We start from the raw sequence: 21,790 nt of genomic DNA, 5'->3' as shown, positions 1-21,790 counted from the left end.
CCTCGTCCATGGGGAGGTCCTCTATTAATGATCGGGCCGAAGGTGACAAGGTTGAGGCTTGCAACCAGGCATGCCTCCGGAGTGCAACTGCTCCAGCCAGGAGCTTGCCGGAGGCATCGGCGGTATTCTTCGCCAAATCTTTCTGCAGGGCTGTGAGTAAGAGCGCCTCCTGTTGGAAGGCCTTAGCAAGAACTTGTTCGCCTAGGGGAAGCGAGTCCAAATAGGCACCGAGTTTATTCCACAGGAATTTTTGGTAGACGCTCATATATACCCCATAATGGGTCATGCGGGCGAAGAGGCATGCCTCAGAATAAAATTTTTTAGCCATGGCATCAAGTTTTTTGCCCTCTTTGTCGGAAGGGGTAGACTGGGCCTTTTGTGTTGGTCTAGGTTGAGCGTCTGTTACAACCGAATTAGCCTTGGGAAATTTTGCTAGCCAAGAGGCGGTGGAAAGATCAACTTTATACAAGTTCTCCGCTCTCTTGGGGGTAGCGGGAACAAGAGACGGTGCTACTTCAACTGTTTTAATGAGCTGCAGCAAATAAGGTCGGGAGCGCAGTGGTCATTGGAGCCCGTTGTTCCAAAGAGGAGAAGCAAGGGTCATCTACCACATTTGTGGGCTCTGGAGTAGGGAGGTTAAGCGCTCTTGAGAGCCGGATAAGAAGGGCAGAGAAGTTCCTGAATTCCTCTGCCTGAAGTGGGTCTGGATCTGGGTCTACTAGGGCTGCTGTTAGCAGAGTTTCATCCCTGGCCTCTGGGTTAGATTTATCTTCTTCCAGATCTGACATGGGGAGGGGCGTCTGATGTTGGGCGTCGTCCCTCTGCTGAGCAGATGTTGACGGCGCCGGTGTTTGGGGCGGGGGGCCTGGGTTCATGGGAGGGGCCAGGGCCTTAGCTGAGGTCGAGGTTGCAGTAGCCGCGGAGGGAGGCACCTCTGGGGGCTGTGTCGGTACCGAGGGAGGATTTTCGCCATGGTTCCAGGGATACCCAAACCGCTGGTAATAAGCCTCAAACCCTGGGAAGGGAGGAGGAGGCGGGTAGGCAAAGAAAGGAGGATCAGGATACCTATAATAGGGCCCCGGGGAACAGGAGCGAGATTACAATGAGGCTCTTGAGGGGCTCTGAGAACGTGAGTCCCAGGAATCTCTGGAGGGGGAGCGCCCTCAGTACCGGGGGGTCCTACCCACACTGCGTGAAGGTCGCTCCTCTTGGTTCCTCTTGAGGCTTGGAACCAGCCGCCGAGCGGCTTGCGGGGAGGAGGCACGGCTCCCTTCGGGAGGCTCGGACTCGGCCGCGTCATCCATCTTGTCCTCATCTCCCTGGAGTTCGACGGGAGATAAGTGGGGAGGGGCCTCGCCAGCCATGGGCGGAGTCAGGGAGGCTCGGTTTCAGAGCTCCCTTTCTACGGATCCGCTGCATGTAGGAGGGCTCAAGGGCCTTGGGCCAGAGAGTTGCCTCGTTTTTTTGGGCTTTGTATGCCCCTCCTTCAGTTTTCCCCCTTTCGGGGGTTTGGAGGTTTTAGCCCTTTTGTTGGGCACTTCGGCCGAGGGCTCTCCTGACCCACCGGCTTCCTCCTCAACTGGGAGAGAATCAAGCGGCTCTGCTGTAAGGAGGGGCGGAGGCGTCTCAGCAGAGGACCGCTTGTCTTCCCACGCTCCTCCTGGAGCGGAGGTCTGCTCAAGGCGTGAGCGCTTGCTCATACAAAACAGCCTTTAGTCGGGCCTCCCGATTACGCCTCGCTTGTGGGGTAAAACCTTGGCATGTGGAGCAGGATTGGGGGATATGGCCCTCCCCCAGGCACAACAAGCACATTGTGTGTCCGTCTGAATTGGAGAGCTTTCCCCTGCAGGCCCCACATTTCTTAAAGAATAACGCGGCCATTGCCTGCCTGAACGGTGAGCGGTCCGAGGTCGGGATTGGAGAAGAGCGGTAGGTCGATGGCGGTCCGAGGTCGGGATTGGAGAAGAGCGGTTGGTCGATGGCGGTCCGAGTCAAGCAGGTAAGTCAAGTCAGTAGGGTTAAGCATTAGCAAGTCAAACAGTCCGAAGTCAGCCGTTAAAACCGTTAAAAGTTTGGAAGAGCTACTAGAAAGGCTCCTTCTAACTGCTGTCACGCGGAAAGAAGAACTGAGGCGGAGCCCCGCCCTCGGGCTTATATAGTATATGGGGAGAATGGGCGGGGCCTCCGCCATTTTGTCACTTTCAAAGCTTCTAGAATGTTCCGGAATCTGCGCAGGCGCACTGAGAAACCCCTATGTGTGCATTTCACAGACTACACGACAAAGAATTTTAAATTTATTTCAGTCTGAGAAAGCAACGTTCTCACAATGTTACCCCACACAATGTGGTAACAAACCCATTAGAACTAGTCTGTGTAATTCAAAAAGTGAATACCTTATTGTGTGTACAAATTACTCTTTGATTCAGTTTATATTGACACCAGAAACTGTTCTCTCGGCATCTCCATCCAACCTCATGTAAGCCTACCTTAAGAAGACTGACATGTCTCCCCTTCAGTTGCATGGGCATTCTTCCCTCTCACACTTGCACTTCTTTCAAATACTTTGCACTGCCTTCACCCACACAAATTGATAATAAATAATAATTTTATTTTTATACCCTGCCCCATCCCATTACTCTATCCTAATACCCTAAATCACACGTGTCAAACACAATACCTGCAGTCCAAATCCAACCCTCTAAGGCATTTTATGTGGCACTAGGCATTAAAAGACAGGGCAACATACTTACTTACAATTCCAAATGGCCTTTTGAAGGCAACCCTAAGACTGACGTGGCACTTTGTGAAAATGAGTTTGACACCCCTGCCCTAAATGGACTGCAGGGGAGGAGGGGGAACCACCTTTTTCATTTGTGAAGTGCCATAAATTGCTGTATAAATATTTTTTAAAAAATCAGTGGAGATTCTAGCAGGCTGGGGGATATGTTCCAAGAATTAGTCAAGTAAGACCTCCTCCTTCTGTCAAACCATCCAGAGGAATTGCCAGTATTTATGGAAGGGAGTTTAGCTATGGCCAATGAACAGGCAGGATCAACAGCAGCACTAGTACTGACAGGTACAAAACGTATCATACTTCATTTGTCAGGATGCCACATAAATCATATGTGAATCAATGTATCCCCCCCCCCCCCCCCCCAATCTTGGCTGAAGGCAAAAAAGTAAAAAACCATGGAAAGTTATGACTGAACTTGAAATGTTTTACATTTGTTTAAAATTACAAATTTATAACCTTTGACTGCACATGCAATTTACATATGCTGTGGGGTTTTTTTCCTGAAAGGAGAAGAGGAATTGACATCACTCAAAAATGAAACTACACAAAATGTATATTTTTAAAATAAAATACTATTTTGTTTGCATCTATACATTGTTTACATCCAATAAAATGTTACACAATAAAAATCTGAGAAATTTTCATTAAAATCACTGTGACTATTTACATAATATCATGAAGTTATACAAAGATGTCAAAATAAATGGAATGCAATCTTATTTACAATAAATTATGTTTCTGACTAGTAATATTACATATTTTTGTATGAGTGTTTGAAGAATCCAGTGCTTGGGTTTTAACAGGAAGAACGGCAGAAAAGCTGTGATGCAAATCCAGAGAAGACATTTGTTAAATTCAAAAGAAGGGCAACTATAGATCATGCTGGACATGGTAACATGTTATGGAGACAAACATCTGCTTCAGGATAGAAATGGATCAACTAGTATGCTCCATGGCACCCATTTTGCTAATCCTGTTCCATTTAAAAAATAGTGCCTGCTACTTGTACCCAGCAGAAATGGAAACAGGCCTATACAACTTCAGGGCTTTCATATTTACATACAACTGATAATTGCAAGGTTTGCTAGAGACAAGATCAGCTCAGTTCTATATGGCATTCCATGAGACTTATACATGTATTAAGTTCCCAGTGTTTCATGTTCTCTTCTGAAGTGTGACATAATTGCCAAACGGAATTTTTTTTGGAAGACCACAAAGTTGAAGGCCTATATTAAGATTAGAAAACCAGGAGACAATAGGTCACGTGTTGTGATAAAGATGCACACACATCTTTATAATTAAGGAAGGAATCCATTTGTAAAGTACATTCTGCAACCTTTTTTAAGAGATAATGAAGTATGGTATGGCTGAACCTGCAGGTTTCAGTAGGGGTTTTCAGAAGATATTGCATTTTTCTCTAAAGCATCTTGGTAGAGGGGTTACAATCCTCGCCTAAAGCCAATTTCCCTCAATAGCAAAACCACCAGTACCAGCAATGCTGACCCTGAAAATATCTTTTAGAAACCAAAAGTGGAAAGAGTTGTATCTCCAGAAAATCCTGGCAAGATTTAATACAAAATCACAGAGAGTGGCCCAATCCTGTATGCCAAATAACACATACTGAAAATTTAGTCTTAATCATAGCATCAGAAAAGTTGGAGAAGTGATTAATATAATTCACCTTGCAGAATTTCACAGCCACTACCAGTTGTAAACCTTAACCTTTTTGACAGGTTAACTCTGTTGATAAACTACATTTACCAGTACTGTTCAATTATCTGGGTGGACTCCAAAAGGTTTAGACAGAGAAGAATAGTCAATTTTATTGGAAGGGGGGGGGGGTTGAAAGAGGAAAACAATTTTCCCCACTTTCGCTGCTTATTCCCCCCTTTCCCATATCATACAGAATTGTTGTTTCGACAATGGCAGACATGAGTGGGGGGAATAACAGGAAAATTGAGTATAATGGACTATCTTTCTCTGTCTGGTGCCCCCTTGTGGCCTCCGCCACCACCTACTTTTTCCATGGGCAAAATTGGCTAGATACAATGGAAAGTGGGGCTCAACAACGTCTGAGGTCCCAGCATTGGTGCAAAGGAAGACTCAAGCCGAAAGCAAAGAAGCTGAGAAGTTCTTTTGGATCAAAAAAAGAGAGTGAGGATACATATTCCTTATTCATGATCATTTAAAAGCCTAGTGCCACTCTTCCATCTGTATACCAGGAATATCCAATCCATTTATAGGAGGTCTGAACAGAAATATTAGCAGTCCAAAATCTTTTTGCATAGAAACCATCTTTTATGTAAATATATACAGTACTAAAAATGTTACTCACTTGTATTTCTCTGGCTGTCCATCTGATTGGTGCAAGTCAAATCTCTTCCTTGGATCTATTTAGCTATTATCATTTAAACATACAAGCTGAATTCTTAAGATGCAAGATACTGAGACAGTATTTCTCAAAGACTCCTCCAAGTGTTTTGGACTTCAGCTCCCGAAAATCCAGACATCTTATCAGCTGTTCAAAACTGTGGGAGCAAAAGTCCAAAATATCTGGAGGAGCAGTTTCAGAAACTCTGCACTGCGAGAATGATATTCCTTATCATAAGGGAAACAATACGCCTGAAACCATTCACAACACATCCAACTAATGAGTGTTTGAGGGGTGGGGTGAGGGGAGACAAAATAGTGAAGCTATAAGGCTTCAACATGTTAGCTAGCAGTGGAGGCAATGCAATTGCACAGACAAGGCACAAAATTATCATTTCTCTACAAGAAATCTGTGATTTTTCTTCAGTTCTTAAGGCCAAATAATGTAGCAGAATGGCAGATGCATGTATGGCCTTTGTGACTTTTTAAAGGAAAAAAAATCTATACTGTCATAGAAAATAATCCAAACACTGCTTTTTTTATTTATATATATATATATATATATATATAAATACCTTTACTCCTGCTGCTGGAGGCCTGCTGAAAAGCCTCTCCCCCCCTCCACTGGGTTTAGAACCGTTGTTCTCAACCTGTGGGTCCCTAGGTGTTTTGGCCTACAACTCACAGAAATCCCAGCCAGTTTACCAGCTGTTATGATTTCTGAGAGTTGAAGGGCAAAACATCTGGGGACCCAGAGGTTGAGAACCACTGATTTAGGAGATTTAGCTGTATAAGGTGGGCCATGACATGGGATGTTTAGAGAACGGGAAGGCTGCCCAAAAAAGTCAAAGTGTGGATCTCCCCACATCCAGCATGCCTCCATCAAGTTTTGCATGCTCTCTTGTTCCTGCTCATACTACCATCCCCGTCTAGTCTACCCCCATTACGGTGAAGCTTCTTTGTGGGCAGCCAGGACAGAGAGATTAAATATTGGGTTTTATCCACTCCGGCAACACATTCTCTGGAATCAGCCTGACATGCATAAGGTGTTCAAGTGATTATTCAAGCTGCTTACCTGAAACATGCAACTGTTACCCTTGGGATTTCACCTACAATTTGAACAGCAATTCTCTCGAAAGAGCATTTCCCATTCAAGTGAACTGAGAGAAATTTAGAAACACTCGCTTCTAAATCATTAGTGCAATGTAGTTAAAATGTTATACAGTACAGGATGATTTAAAAGGATGGACCTGATATGAAACTGACTATTTCTGCAACCATGAATTTCCCAAGAATGAAACTCTTACCACTTGAAAAGGAGCAGGGAGTTTCCAATGATTACCGCTAGATGTCTCCCCCAGTGCACAAACAGCCCCTAGCCTCAGGCATTCATAAGACAGTGACCCTGTAACATAAGGCACTCTTGTCCCCCAAAATCTCTAGACATTACACCCTGCAACTTTTTCCTGTGGAGATACATCACACTAGAGGTTACTTCAATGGAAGATGACACTTTGAGAAGTGTTTGTGATTAATTAAATTATTGTTGTGATGTTTTCTGTACAGCAAATGGAGGGCTCATAAAGCATTTATAAAAAGGTTAATAAAACTTTACAACCTGATAATTATTCACCCATTTGTAACTTTTTATGAAATTGTAACATGTCACCATCATGAAATATACTGCTTTGAAATTGGTCCATCATTTTAAAACATCATGTACATGTGGTGAGGGAGGAAATTGAGGATATAATTGGAATTCTCTGAACTGGATAACCTTTCTAAGGTTTTTTGGATCATGTTTATGGTTTCTACACCACAAATTCCAGTCAAGAAAAACAAGAGCATATCTATATAAGGACAATAACGAATGGCAACAGTTAAACATGAAGAAAAAATTGAGCGTCCTGACCAAAAGAGTTTCTGTGGTCAATTAAACTGATTTGAGTAAACTGATGTCACAGAATTATCTTTAGACTACATAGCAGATATGAACCAGATTTCTTTTCTGTAGTTGCAAGTATGAAGATTTATAACAGTATTTCTCAACCTGTGGCCTCCCAGATGTTTTGGCCTACAACTCCCAGAAATCCCTGCCAGTTTACTAGCTGTTAGGATTTCTGGGAGTTGAAGGCCAAAACACTTGGGGACCCACAGGTTGAGAACCACTGATTTATAAGAAATACTCAAGTGCTAATTGTTCAAGGGGCTGGCATTATTGGACAAAGTACAAAGCATGACTCACCTCTGCCAACTGTTTTCTTATTGCTAAAAATAGCTATGAGAAGAGCTTTCCACAACAAAAATATGGGGCTGACATAAAATAGCTGAGAAGCACCCAAAAGACTGCTCCCTTATTTTTTCTCACAATATGAGGAAGCCCTTTGCTAATGGCTGCACAAAACAATAAAAATATGCTGCAACAAGTTAGGATGCAACACTGAAAACAATCTCATGAGAAAATAAACATGAAATTTCTCTATTACAACTCTTATACCATGAATTCTGACAGCCATTAATACAATATGCACTTGGGAACATACCCAAGCAGTCTAAACTAAATGGCCCTACTAAGCAAAATGGCTCTTACAACACAGACCCTCCACGTAAGTCATGGTTGTTCTCAACAGTTCTATGTGCAGCCTGTCTACCCAGTGATGTCAGGCTTATCTCCACTAACTGCTTCCATGGAGAATTCTTGTCTAGATGTTGCTAATTCACCAAATTCTGAAGTACTCCTGGACATTTGCATTGTAGGCATGTCTTCTACACCTTGGAAACTGTTACCGTATAGACCATAGGAAATAATGGAAAGTTAACTCCCAAACAGCTTGGCCATCAAAAGGTTTTAAGATACACAGTTCCTACAAAGTGATTCCTATTTCTGGTTAGGTTTGCCATTTCAGATTTCTTATTAAAAATAAAATTCTCAAGAAAAGTTCTAGAACATATGGCCTTAACAGATGTGATATGCTTCAAAGATCATCACTGAACCACTACTCCAAGGCAGATTCATCCTGAAACATCACAAAGTGACATGAAGCAAAGCCTGCCTGATCAAAGATGAATGTTTTGACTACTCACTGGGAAACACAAGGGAAGAAACGTAAGCAAAGAAATTTGAAATCAAGCAACGAAACTGCTTGGGCCAAGGACTGCCATCATGAGAGTCTAGCTATGGAGACAGAGTTTAAAGCAATCAGATGTTCGTACTAATCATAAGAGAAACATGCACTTGTACATTACATTATGCAATGTGTAGGTTTTTAAGCTACTCATTTTCTAGGTGGCATTCCCAATCTCCACTCACTGCTCATCTCAATATCCTTTCAGTTTGTCAAATACTTGAATTCCATCCCTCTCCCTCGAGACTGTGAGTTAGAAAGAAGGTATTAAGTGCAAAGTAATCCATTTAAATAAGCATGTAATGTTCCTTTTGTATTGCCATACAGAATGAACATCAAGATTCCTAGCATAGTATTAAAAGCTGTTGTGTTACAACAGATAATTTTGGGGTAAAGGAAACCCATATCTCTCCTAAAGAAAGCACTAAGCAAGAAACAAAAATGGGATACCTGAGAAAGATCACAGCTTGTAAATCAATGACAGCAAGAATGAATGCCATGTCTAAAGAAATGGAGAAACCACTAGTGTATATTCTCTTTTTTAAACTTTCAGCACTGTTAGCAGGAGCTGATGTTTTAAAAATCACACTGAAGCAGGTCACTCAAACAAATGTTTCCAAAGAGAAGTAATCTTTTCCATTACACATTTTTATAGTTCCTTAGCTATAGCATTAGACTTTGTACATATATACCAAGGATGTACTATAGGCAACCTTACAGTAGATGCCTATGACAGTCTTTAATTACAAGAAGCTATCAAATGATCTCAAAACTTTTGTTCCCAATAGGTGCACCTGTAGTCCTAAATCTTTGCAAAAAATACATCCCAAAAATAAAAATGTAATTTTTTTTGCTTTACAGATCCTATTTTGCACAGGGCTGCTATTGGCACTGTGGCAATGGTCTAGAACTACCAGATGTTTGTGCTTTGAAGAGAGATGAAAATGTAATTTTCATGAGTGAACACTGACATAGGCACTCATAGGTAGCAACATGGGGATGGCAAACTGAGAAGCACCTGTTGGTTAGATACATATCTCTAACAAACAAGAGATGCTTCATGGGTAGCAACCCCAAATATATGCACAAAATGCGTTATGCACAGATATACCATCAATTTAACTCTACATTTCATACAGCTGAACTGCAATCGTGACCAAGTATATGGCTTATGTTATGAGCAGGCCGGTTCGATGATTGCTTGGAAGTGTCAGAAGCAGTATTTGTTATTGACAACAAAGGTGAAATTGCTGAACCATCTGAAGGAAGAGCTGTAGCTATTTCTGGGAATAAAGAAGTCAAATTAAAATTGGACAAGTGTGATGAATTGGCCATGTGCATTGGGGGCATGTCTGTCAAAAGAGGGAAACTTGGCTGGGCAAAACCAACTGGTCTGGGAGGAGATAAGATAGACCCAAACCTATTATTTAAAGTTCCACCACTGGGTTTCTCTGTGCTTGGATTAGAAAACATTTGATTTGAAAAGTAAGGTAGTGAAATGTCATTGGACAGGCTGGGATGGGCAGGAGAATATGGAGGATAAAAAGACGGCAATGTATTTTGAGGATCTACTGGAATCAGAGCTGGTGTCCGAGTAGCACTTGACTGAGTCACAGGTGGAATGAATGACGTGTTGGCATTTATTGGGGGATTCATTCCATTCTCAGGAATAAAAGAGAATCCAAAGTTTTGGGAGAGAGACTGCTGATCCGGAACTGCACTTTCATTAGACACTTGTGCTCCCTCAGACATGAATCTCACAATGCTGCTTCTTTTCTCTAGGGTAGGTTGTTGCCGTCCAAGGATCATACTGCTGCTAGCAGCCAGAGGAAGGTGAGGAAGACTAGGATCAAACATGCCACCATGCCTTTGATTGCCAGAACGGTTTCTTTCGGGCTGGCGTACTTTAGAACTGCCATCCTGCAGAGGATGCCTTGATCGCTGAGTAGCTGAAGAATTTGGCTGACGAATGGATGGTGGGACTTGGTCAGCATTCCCACGAGAGACTGGTGGATGTTGAAGAGGAGATCGAATAATGCCATGAACATTGCTGGAAACTGGAGCATTCATATGACCCTTTGTTCCATGACTCTCTGTCATTCGCATAGGATTGGATTTCTGAGCAGAAATATTGGGGCTTGAGTTACGACCCTGAATATCTCCAGAACTTGAAAAAGGAATATTTAATGAATTGTTCCTACTATTAATAGTAACAAGAGTCATGTCACAGCTTTCCCTATTCTGCCCATCACCTTCTCTTCGAATGTGAATGCTGTCTCTTGCTGGAGAACAATTATATTCAACATTTGAAGCAGAAGCACACTGTGAATTTCTTTGATGCTCTGAAATGGGTCGTTGGCTTCCACTAGATTGATCTCCAAGATGAGGAACAAGTAAACTCTGCATGAAGCCTTGATGGCATGTGTTTTCATTGTCCCTTGAAGGAGGAAGAGCATTTCCTGATGAAATGCCCTGAACTGGCTGATACGGCAACCTCTTCTGTCTGTCCAAAGGCAAACCAGCATTTTGAGCAATCCGAAAAGCCTGTGTCTGCATAGCCCTGAGGGTGGGCATGGAATTACCTATTTCACTGTTTCTTGAGGACTGTACATCAAAATTGCTTGTGGACTGTTGATTCGTGCCATTTGTTTTGAATGTTTGGCATTCAGAAAGCCTTTGAACATCTGGTCCAACTGTATGTTCTACAGACATTCGACCCTGCATATTATGGATTGCCAACCCTTTATTCCTAGACACATCCAGGAAATTTCTCATTTCAAGATGCTCTGGGGCCCTCGTACTCTGAATGGATATCCCTAACCTCTGTTCTGAATTAGAAGGGGATTTCCCAATAAGTGCCTCAGCAGAGTAGCTACTGACTCTATTTCTTTCTTGCCTATGGGGGACACAGGCCATGTCTGATGGCCTGGTGACAATACTGGGTTGGGACACCATCTGCTGCTCCAAAGCCCTGGAGGTCATAAGCCTCTGAATCTGGCTATGTCCTGGCACATGTTCAGAAGAAACTCCTGAACCTGATTGCCTGTTGCCCACATCTGGTGACTGCTGATGCAGAATATCTTGATTCAGGTGGCTTTGAGGGTGGCTATGGTGAGACCTGTTAGTGGTAGGATTCTCGCAGCTCTTCTCAGACTGGGAAGAAGCATAATGCTGTTGCATCTGCTGCAACTGTGAGTGATGTGAGTGAGGCTGGCTGGTCTTTGACCGCTGGTCATTTCCATGATGCTTCTGTTGTAAAGGATGTGTAGTGGGGTGGGCTGCTTGGATAAGAGTTCTTTTCTTTTGCATTTGTACTTCTTGATGCATTACTCTTTGCTGGTGGGTAATGTGGGCTTGAGAGTGGATAGATGTTTCTGTATGAGAAATGTGATGCTGGAGCTGATACAACTGATGCCTCTCTCTTAATTGCCCAGCTTGTTGCTGTTGTTGCTGCTGCTTTATGTAGGGGTGGTTACTATGAAGGTGAGCTAGGCTCTGAGCAGGAGTATGTTGAACAGTTGGCAAGTGCTGCCCTGCCTGATCTGAGACAGAAGGCTGAGAATTACACTGAACTTCAGCTTGCCGCAGAGCAGGTGACACAAAATTACTGCTGGGAAATAACCTGCTATGGCCATCAGTATGCCCTTGACTATTTACTGTCACTGCAAGATTGGAAGAGTTGGGAATTTGATTGACAAGGATTTGATTCTGATCCACAATATCATCAGATGTTTGATGGAGCAGACCCATGTCTTCCAGTTGCAGAGGTGCCGTTTGGCACTGTTTCTGTCTCTTTGATGAGGAAAGCAGGTGATCATCTTGAACTGCACGCTTAGCTGATTCTTTGCGGCTTCCCTGGCCCTGCTGCTTCAACTGTGGCTCACGCAACAGAGGAGCCTGCATGGTGCTGGTTTGAAGAGCAGACAGCTGTTCTGAAGCATACTCTGTCATTAGTGCTGGTGACTGGCCTGGAGATTGATTCATGTATGAATTGACAGGCATGGACTGAGTCACTGGAACAGCAGCTTGGTTTGATGGTGAGGGTAAACTTGAACAGCTGACAGCAGGGTGGATGATGCAAGTTTGGTGTATGAGATTGTTGACACTCAAACTTGATGTGCTTGAAGACTGAGGGGTTGGAATTTGCAAAGCTGTATTAGACATTTCTACTTCTATAGAACAGCTTTGTTTTTCAGCTGACCTATCATTGTTTACTTGTACTGAATTCTGAGCATTAGAATTCTGAGTATTAAAGTTGTTTGGTGCTATTTCTATTTGGTCTACATTTTTAGTTATGTGGGACTTCAAAGATTGCTCTCTTCCCACATCATTGGCTTTGGAAGCAGGTGTTCTTGTTTCTTTTATCAGTGTCTCTTGGTCAAAAATGGCTCTTGCTGCAAGTGCAACAATATCTGTTTGCTCTGAAAATGTACAGTTGTTACATGTATTCACCAAAGTGCTATTAGGCACACTTTCCCTACAAGTTCCTGGCAACATGGAGGCTACCGAGAAACCACAACTGCTGCCTGAGCTAGTAGACATGGGAGAGTCTGCTTGCCTGTTGGCTGCAACAGTTTCCTGTTCAGAGGGACAGGAATGAGTCTGAGCAAGATTCTCCTCTTCAGTATTCATCAGCAAGAGGCCCTCCTCCTTTCCTGTTAATTCATCACTTGAATCTAGAATTGATTTAGTCCCTTGGGTGCAAAAACCTGTATGCTCTACTGAAAAGTTCTTTTCCACAACCTCCCCCACTTTGCTAAAATCAGAGAGTATCTTAGTTAGGCCTTGTTCTTCCAACAAATCTGTGGCCTGCATTACTATGGAACAATTTTGCTCTGCTCTACAGATATCCGAAACATCTGTTCTGGGAATTTTCTCTGCACTTATGCCTCCATTTGTCACAGATGTCACAGAAGTCTGAGAAACTGTCAAATGAGAGATAGAAGAAGAAGATGGCAAGGGGCTGTTCGAAATACATTTGGATGATTCTGATAATTCTGAACTTGTTACTGAATGGGTTTGGACTGTGCAAGTTTGCAGTGGTGGAGAATCACAGACCGTGGAAACAGGAACAACTCCTTCAAACTGTCCCGATGATGATGATACGAGGGGCAAAGACTGAGGCATAACAGTTGCATTCAAGTCAGGTGACAGAACAGATTCTACATGTTGTTCAACTCTCAGTCCCTCTTTGGACTGAGACTCAGAAGCATTTGCATCATTAGATGAGATCCTGCCATCTGTTTGTGGCAAGACAAAGTTCTGTAAAGCATTAGCAGGAATATTTTCAAGCAAACTGTCACTTACTGAATTTTCACATGGAGCATCCGCATTCACATTATTAAGTTTCTTCGAATCTTTGGAAGAATTCATTTGGCATGCAAGATTATTGCCAGACATCGAGCATTTTCTAGTACTTGGATTTTTGTTAGAGCATTTTGCACTTAAACGAAGAGATGATTTTTGGGGTACAGTCTCTTCTGAATGTGAAACACTAATTAATACAGAGCTCTCACTGGTTGAGGAGGGCACAGTTGCGGATGGCAGCAATACAGGCTTACTTGGTGTGCTTTGGCTGCTAACTGCAGATGGATTGACAGGCTGATAGGCTGATCCCTTCAGGCAGCTCTGCCCAGCCATTTGTGATATGCTTTGATTGAGATTAGCTAAAGCACCAAATGTATTGAGGGCAACATTGGTATTTGGATCTTCACTGGTAGTAGGCTGAATAATTTGCATAGGGATTTGGTCTGAATTTCCAGAACAGGACTTCACAGGCTTCAATGCAAACAGCTGCCCGTTTAAAGAAATAGTTTGTGGAAGCTGTTGGTTAGACATTGCAACTGAAACTGTTTGTGTCAAGCCAGAAGATGGAGAAGAAGAGGATGGTCTTGGTAAAATATGGACAAGATGCTTCCCCCCAAACATCTGAGGGCTAGAGGAATTTTGCATAGAATTGCCAACATTTGTTAGGAGCGAAGCTCCATTCATAGGCATTCTGGCAGGAGGTGGGGCAGAAAACAGGGAGAGAGGATTTGGGTTAGCCGTTTGTATAATTACAATTTGTTGGCTAACAGTCTGATTGGGGAGGTCAGTCCTTAACACTGGTGGACAGGGGCTGGCATTGGGTGGCTGCAGAATAACCACATTTTGATTAGCAGGTGGCACAGCAACAGGTGGACCTACTGGCTGTGGCATCTGGATCACCTGCATAGCTGAATTCAGAGAAAGAAGGCCACCTGCAGGTTGAGCTACAACCTGTGCTTTGGTGACTAATGGCTGCATAGGTAAGGATGGGTAGGATGGCAAAGCAGCCATGATTTGCTCAGCTGTCTGTTCTTCTGCAGGCTGAAGATTATTAAATCCAGTAGTAGTTGCCAAAATCCTGCTAGGAGTAGGAGCTATAGTATTAGCATCACTAACTGGCTCATTTAATAGGGCTGTCATAATGTTGGGTAGAGTATGGTTTACAGGTTGAACAGTGTTCCCTGTTAGCTGCAAAGTAGTCCAGGTGGTCTGGGTGTTACCAGCTGAGGTGATCCGTGCCAGGCCTCCTAGACCTTTTGAGCCTGGAGAACCAACACTAGAACTGGGGAAAGGCCACTTAGATAAGGTAGTAGCAGGTAATGTGTGGGTTTCTATTCCCGGCTTCAAGATGTCTGCTGCAGGTGCCTCACTGATACTGATTTTCTTTTCTGTCGGTGGCTTTTCATAAACCAGTGGGGTACAAATGACCTCAGGTGTCGAAATGCTACAGCTTTCTAGGGGCCCATTTCCTGAATCTTCTTTAGAAGCTGTTTCTGCCAGCTGAGAGTGAGATAGGTTCACAGTAGCATTAGAAGGAAGGATGCTGTTGGGCACGCCCACATGTTCAATAGTCCCAAAGCTCTCCTGTCTATTTTTAGATTTGGAGATATCTTCTTCTTGTGCTGAACTTGGCATTTCAGGCTGTATCCTCATGACAGGCAAGACGTTCACTGAGCTGGCAGTAGTACAAACAGATACATTCTGCTCATTCTCAGAGGCAGAGTGCTCAAGAATTTCCTTGGCTGGATTTGACATGGCTGGAGCCAATGGTGAAACCGAGAATTGACTCCCTGACTTCATTTCTGTGGAGTAAATACTCACAGGGGTAACCAGGTTGCATGTTCTCTGGACAGGAACAACATTTGCAGTCTGCTTCTGCAAATTCGGACTGATATTAAAAGTTATTCCCTGGATAGAAGCGCCTTGATTACTTCCATTAAGCTGACTGCCATTAGAATATACAATTATATTCTTCTGCAATTGATCATTGGGAATGACAACAGAAATGTTTGCACTTTTCAGATTTCCCTTCTTCTTTTGTCCCTGATCATTTGGGATAACGACAGAAACTTTTGCATTTTTCAGATTTCCTTTCCAGTGGATAGTAGGATCATCATAAAGACAAATGTCATTGGCTTTCAATAATGCTATAAAGCGCCCATTTTCTTTCTGGAGTTCATCCAGCTGCTTTCTCAGCTTTTTTATTTCTTCAGCTGCAAAGCAAATAAAAAAATGCCAATAATCAAAGACTCTTGGAAAAATAACAACAGCTGTACACTTTTATGAACAAATGCAGGAATCATTAACAATATCTACAATTCCTTTTGGCACGGGTATATTGGTAGATAATAATAACAGTTTTATTTCTTGCCCGCCTCTCCTCATGGCTCGAAGAGTTACAGCATTACTAAAACATAAGCAAACACATAATCATTTTAAATCAAAATAGATAAAATATGTATAAAAACCAAACATTTACTGATAATAAATCAGCATTTGAAAGGATTGCTCAATAGACTGTTTTCCCTTTTTATGAAGTACAACTGAAGCATTTTCTGCAGAGTCCACTGCAAATACTGCAGAACAGACTTTTGTAAATATCTAAAACAGTCACTAAGTGGCATTCAGAAAACTGTTACTGTTGCTAAATGTTTCGAGTCAGGACCCACAGTTTAAGAACCCCTGCTCTAAACAATTAATTTAATTAGAAGATAGATACTCTATACAATTACCCTAAACGAATTCATCCAGAACCGTAATATCTTTGAATTCAAAACCAGACTCCTCCTCATTCATATGTGCCAATTCTCTCCAACTTCCATGTTTACTGACCTTCTCTGTCTTTGTACTCAAGAGTGGGTAAAGGCTAAGACAGAGTCTGGGTTATCTCCATTAACAGATGTTAACATACAAAGAGAGCATGAACAGAAGCTCTATAATTGGTATTCCTAACAATCTCCTTGGCCTTGGCTTTTTTTTTTTTACTGTTTTAAGAAAATGTTGAAATCTGGACTTCCAGTAGTGGCTGTGATGGCGGACGCAGCAAAACACTGAGGCTCCTCATCTTCCTCAGCGTTCTGACCTCGCCAGGCGTTCGGTGAGAGCAAAGGCTCCCCCCGCCCCCCATTGACAGCTGGAGGCCAGTGGGGTGCAAAACCGTAGGTTTCCCTCTTGAAGCACTTAAGGATGGCTGAAAGAACAACTTTGTAAGAGCCTTCCTGAGAAAGCCATAAGAGGGAACCAAGGTAGGCTGAATGCGGTGGAGGTTCCCTAGTCAAGGCTAGGTTAGAATGCCTGCCACTATTTTAAAATTTAAGAAGAGAGAGGGAAGAAGAGTGCTGTGAAAGGAAAAGTGAGTCTGCTTGGCGAAAGAATTTTGAAATACCGGCGTGAAATGGTGATATGGAGAAGAGAGGGGCCTGTGGAATGAAAGAGACGTCTCTTCTGGACCATTAGATTAAATGGGGTCGCGAGGGAGCCGGAAAGTACCTATTGGAGAAAGTGAGGTCTGCTTCGGTAGACCTCATGTGGAGGTGAATTTTGAGTGATACGATTCAAGGAGGGATAGACTCAGCGGTGGGAGAAGGATCAAGGCTGGAGGAGGAACAGGGAGCGCGTAGCGTGGAGCGGGGTGGCGCAGGAAGCACGCAGCACCACGCAACGACGCAGGGCGACGTGACGTGACGCAGCGGGGTGATGTAGCGAGACGTGCTGAAGCAGCATGGAGGAAAGGAGCAGCCGACATGGCAAGGGACCAGGAAGGCCGGCAACAGGAGTAATGGACAAGGAATAGGAACAGAAGAAAAAAGAATTAAGCTCGCAAGGAGGAGGGCGAAGGAAAGACTGAGAGATTTGAGGCTGGAAAGCGACGACAGAAGATCCAGTGCAAGGTCTGACTGTGGATAGGGAAAAAGGTGGGATACCCAAGGAGGACCAAAGAGGAGGGGAGAAGTAATTAAAAAAAAAAAGAGGACATATAAAGTGAGGGTTGTTGCTTGTTGTATGTTACCTCTTGAAGGTTAAATGTTGAATGTTATTTTTGTTTTGTTTCTCTAGCTTACGTCTTTTAATTTTCTGTAGAGCAATAGTTGGGGAGAGAGACTTTGAGATAGTACCAGTGTTCCGTCCCCCAGGACGATGGTTTGCCTTACCTATTGGTCGTTTGTTTGTTTTCCCTCCTTTACATTTTGTTTGAGCCTCTGGCTGCAAAAGCCTAGGAAAAGTGGCTTGGAATCTGCAAGAGCTGGCTGCAGTTTTCTTTGCAGTGATTGGTCAAAGAGTGCAACATCTTAGGACCGCCCTTTTTACCAGGGTCTAGTCTCCATTTTAGAGTTTCATTCTGGCTATAGTCTTCCAACGTGCTGGAGCTGTGCAAGGCTAACTGGGACAAATCATCCTCAAAACCAGGCCAATCTAAGCCTATCCAAATTAGATAAGTATTGAATTATATTGATCTGGAATAGGAAATCTAGTTAGAGGAGCAAAGTTATTCCATCGCTTCTAGAACTAATCTTTGCTGTAAAGATAGGGAAGGAAAGAGTTTCTCCTTCTAATATAGGCAGCGTGATTAGGGTATAGTGGTTTTATAATCACCTTTGCCTTCTGGAACCAGGGATAATTCTGTGACTAAAACCTATAGAAATTTGTTTCATTTTCTGCAACTTTAAGATCTGTGCCAGGTTTACAACCTTGTATGAATAAACATCCTTTTTTGAAGTTATCCAGACTCAGTCATTCAATATCTATAGGACAGCTTATAGGGATTTGCAGTTCGCCCGGATAAAGGACAGCACGTTTCAGTTTTATAGTTTTTTACTGTCCGGCGGACGGCACAGTTTTGAGGTAGATCAGCGGTTTTTCCGCTTGAGCTAGCTTGCACGGCTTTATAGTTTTTTATAGTTTAGGAAGTTTTAGTATAGGCTGCGGCTTTTCCGCCTGAGCTCAGTCTGCATACCTAAAGACTCTACCAGCGTCTGAGGCAGTGGAGCCCGCTCTCAGACCCGAAGGAGTCAAATAGTGGGGCTCTATTTCCTTGCTATTTGGCTCGCGTGTGCGCACGTGGCCCAGTGGCTTTCTGGGTTTGCACAGGCTGTGCAGTTCCCAGCAACGTCCAGGGCTCCCTCGGCGGTAGACCTCGAGCCGCGGAGCACCAGCGACAGTTCTTTGGCTGGCTCTGAGGCGTGGAGCCCACCAGAACCAGGCTAGAACCTGGACAGGCCTGGCAACGCTGCTGCGAGTTCGGCCGGAGCACTCAACCGGCTTTGACAGCCTCTTCATCAGGAGTTCGGCCGGAGCACTCGGCCGGCTTTGACCTGCCTCATGGTCCGGCGGTGGTGACCTGCCTCATCGTCCTGCGGTGGTGACCTGCCTCATTGACCTGCGGCGGTGACCTGCCTCATCGTCCTGCGGTGGTGACCTGCCTCATCGTCCTGCGGTGGTGACCTGCCTCATCGTCCTGCGGTGGTGACCTGCCTCATCGTCCTGCGGTGGTGACCTGCCTCATCGTCCTGCGGTGGTGACCTGCCTCATCGTCCTGCGGTGGTGACCTGCCTCATCGTCCTGCGGTGGTGACCTGCCTCATTGACCTGCGGCGGTGACCTGCCTCATCGTCCTGCGGTGGTGACCTGCCTCATCGTCCTGCGGTGGTGACCTGCCTCATCGTCCTGCGGTGGTGACCTGCCTCATCGTCCTGCGGTGGTGACCTGCCTCATCGTCCTGCGGTGGTGACCTCCCTTCACAGCGGGGAGGAGGCGTCTCTTCTCTCCTCCTTTCCAAAGCCAGCCTCGGTGCTCCTTCGGCGGCAGGCCTCGAGCCGCAGAGCACGAGGTGCTTGAAAATTTGGCGAAGTCGCCATTTTGGCAGTTTACGTCACTCGGGCAAGGGAGGTATCAAGTGGCAAGTTGCTGTCAGTTGACATTTTGCAGCTTGCCCACCAAAGTCTGGCGCCAAAGGTCACAATCTTTGTAAAGTATAGTTACTTAGTGATATATATTGCTATGGTTAAGTGCTGTGAATTGTATTATATATTGAATTTGCTTTTATTGTAAATTTACTTGCAGGTATATTGCATTTGCCTTTGTTGTAAATTTACTTGCTATTAAGAATACATAATGTCTATGCAATTTCAAGATGATACAGATGGCGTACCTCCTTCTGAGGCTGAAAGTAGGAATGAAAGGCCCCAAAGGATAAAGCACCCTTCAGCCAAGATGCTAACCCATCTAATAGATGAAAAGGAGCTCCTCCATGTGAGGTTAGGTTCGGCATGGGAGCGAATTGTAACATTGATGGACAGAATTGAGAGCTTGGGTATTACAAGGGTGCCATCCATATTACAGACAGACCTTGAAGAGACCTTCGGTCTCTGGAGGGGTTTGGTGTCTAAGATAGTCCAGGTCCTCGAGCGCATTAACGCCAAGGATTCAGAGTTAGAAATAGTGAGTGTCTTAGCTGACACTAATGAGAAAGAAAATAAGGTGAGGGCAATTCTAGATGCCTTGGAATTTAGTTCTCCACCTGTTAATCTAAGGTCTGAGCCAAAAGGAAATCAGTCTTCCTTATGCAGCCATGAGACCAATCTTTTAAAATCACCTGCTGTGGCACTTAGTCTTAAGTCCAACCGCTCTAGCCAGGTATCTAAACTAAGGGAGCGTGCATCGTCTAAACACAGCCACTCTAGCAAGTCTTCTGCTGCTGGGAGTGCCATCTCTTCCCTAGCTGCCTTGCACATTAAGGAGGCTGCACGTCTGGAGCTAAAGAGCAAGGTAGCGGGGGCGGAGGCTGATGCTAAGGCAGCTGATCTCACCCTTCCCTTTAAAGAAGAAGAGCAACTACTGCAAATAGAACAGGCCCGTAGACAAAGCGAAATGCAAATAGAACAGGCTCGTATAGAGATGCTTAGAATAAAGATGGATGCCGCAGCCAAAAGGGTAAGGGCTGAGACTTTGGCCAAGGCCCTAATTGAGCCACTCACAGAAGAAAATGTAAGCCAGTTACCAATACAGGACCCTTCTGCCAAAGTGTTTGCGCACCTTGGCAGCATGTACAGCCAGTTTTCGGATGAGGAACAGGGAGACTTCTCTCCTTACCCAGAGCAGGGCCCCAAAGTCACTTTTGAATTTCCTGCAGAGCAGAGCGTCATAGCGGGGAGCTCACCCTTGCTCGAGCTACCTGTGCCTCCTGCTAAAACCCTAGGTCAGTCAATCAGGGCCTCAAGGCCGAGTGCTAGTTGGCCCCTACAGACAGCTGCACAGGGAACCATCGATTCGTCAGTGGTCGATGTCATCCCTCCAAGAGGCCAAAGGTTGACGCAAGGTACACGGTGGGAGTCCACTCCACAACAGCAAACTCCTCAATTGTTCCCTTCGACGCCAGAGTCCCAGCTTGTCTCCATCATCAGAAGCCCCAGAAGAGATCTTAAGGACAAGGGTGTCGAAAAGTTTTCGGACAAGCCTGAGGAATTTCTTCTCTGGAAGGCCACCTTCCAGAGAGCAATCAGAGACTTAAAGTTATTGCCTGAGGAAGAACTGACTCTTCTGGCTGCATGGTTGGGCCCAGCCTCATCCTCACAAGTTAAGAAGATCTACGCAGCCCACGTAGCCGATCCCGACAAAGCCCTGGAAAAGGCCTGGGCCAGGTTGCAGCAGAGGTATGGGGCCAGCACAGAGATTGAAGCATCTCTTATGGACAAGCTCCAAAGGTTCCCAGCTTTAAAACTCAAAGACTTCAAACTCTTGTGGGACCTCAGCGATCTCCTTGCGGAATTAGAGTCGGCCAAGGAGAATCCAGAACTGCCCGGTTTGAAGTGCCTCGATCAGCACCTGTCCCAGAGGCAGATCTTGACCAAGCTGCCCTTCACTTTGCAAGAACGCTGGGGACAGGAGGTCTTCAACTACAAGGAGGCCCACTCCCAGGCATACCCTCCATTTTCTCATTTGGTCCAGTTCATCACCAGGGCAGCCAGAGAAAGGAATGATCCACAGACGGGCCTCCCCACCTTATACCAAGGGACCCAGCCAGAGAAGGCACCTGAAGTGGACAAGAAACCACCTAGAGAGGCCAATAGACCTGTCAGCGTAAAGGCAGTCGAAACTCAACTCAAGACTGACGAACCCAGGTCGGAGGTAAAAGAGTTGCTTTGCCCTATTCACCAAAAGCCTCACAGCTTGGCCAACTGCAGGGAGTTTAGTAGAAA

General features: G+C 44.5%; 1 protein-coding gene across 5 annotated transcripts in view; it reads right to left on the bottom strand.

The window, feature by feature from the left end:
• Positions 1–3,348: 3,348 nt before the first annotated feature.
• The window catches only part of usf3 (upstream transcription factor family member 3), a 47,283-nt gene continuing 28,841 nt past the window's right edge, over positions 3,349–21,790 (bottom strand). For 4 of the 5 annotated variants that reach the window (XM_008120470.3, XM_008120471.3, XM_003227301.4 and 1 more), the window contains one exon: positions 3,349–15,809. In XM_008120470.3, the coding sequence (XP_008118677.1) occupies positions 9,421–15,809 (6,389 nt within the window). In that variant the 3' untranslated portion in view covers positions 3,349–9,420. The other variant, XM_008120472.3, reaches the window with a different exon arrangement.

This window comes from Anolis carolinensis, chromosome 2, assembly GCF_035594765.1.
Source record: "Anolis carolinensis isolate JA03-04 chromosome 2, rAnoCar3.1.pri, whole genome shotgun sequence".
NCBI lineage: Eukaryota > Metazoa > Chordata > Lepidosauria > Squamata > Dactyloidae > Anolis > Anolis carolinensis.
Note: the sequence above shows the minus strand (reverse complement) of the source record. Positions and strands in the feature narration are given on the sequence as shown.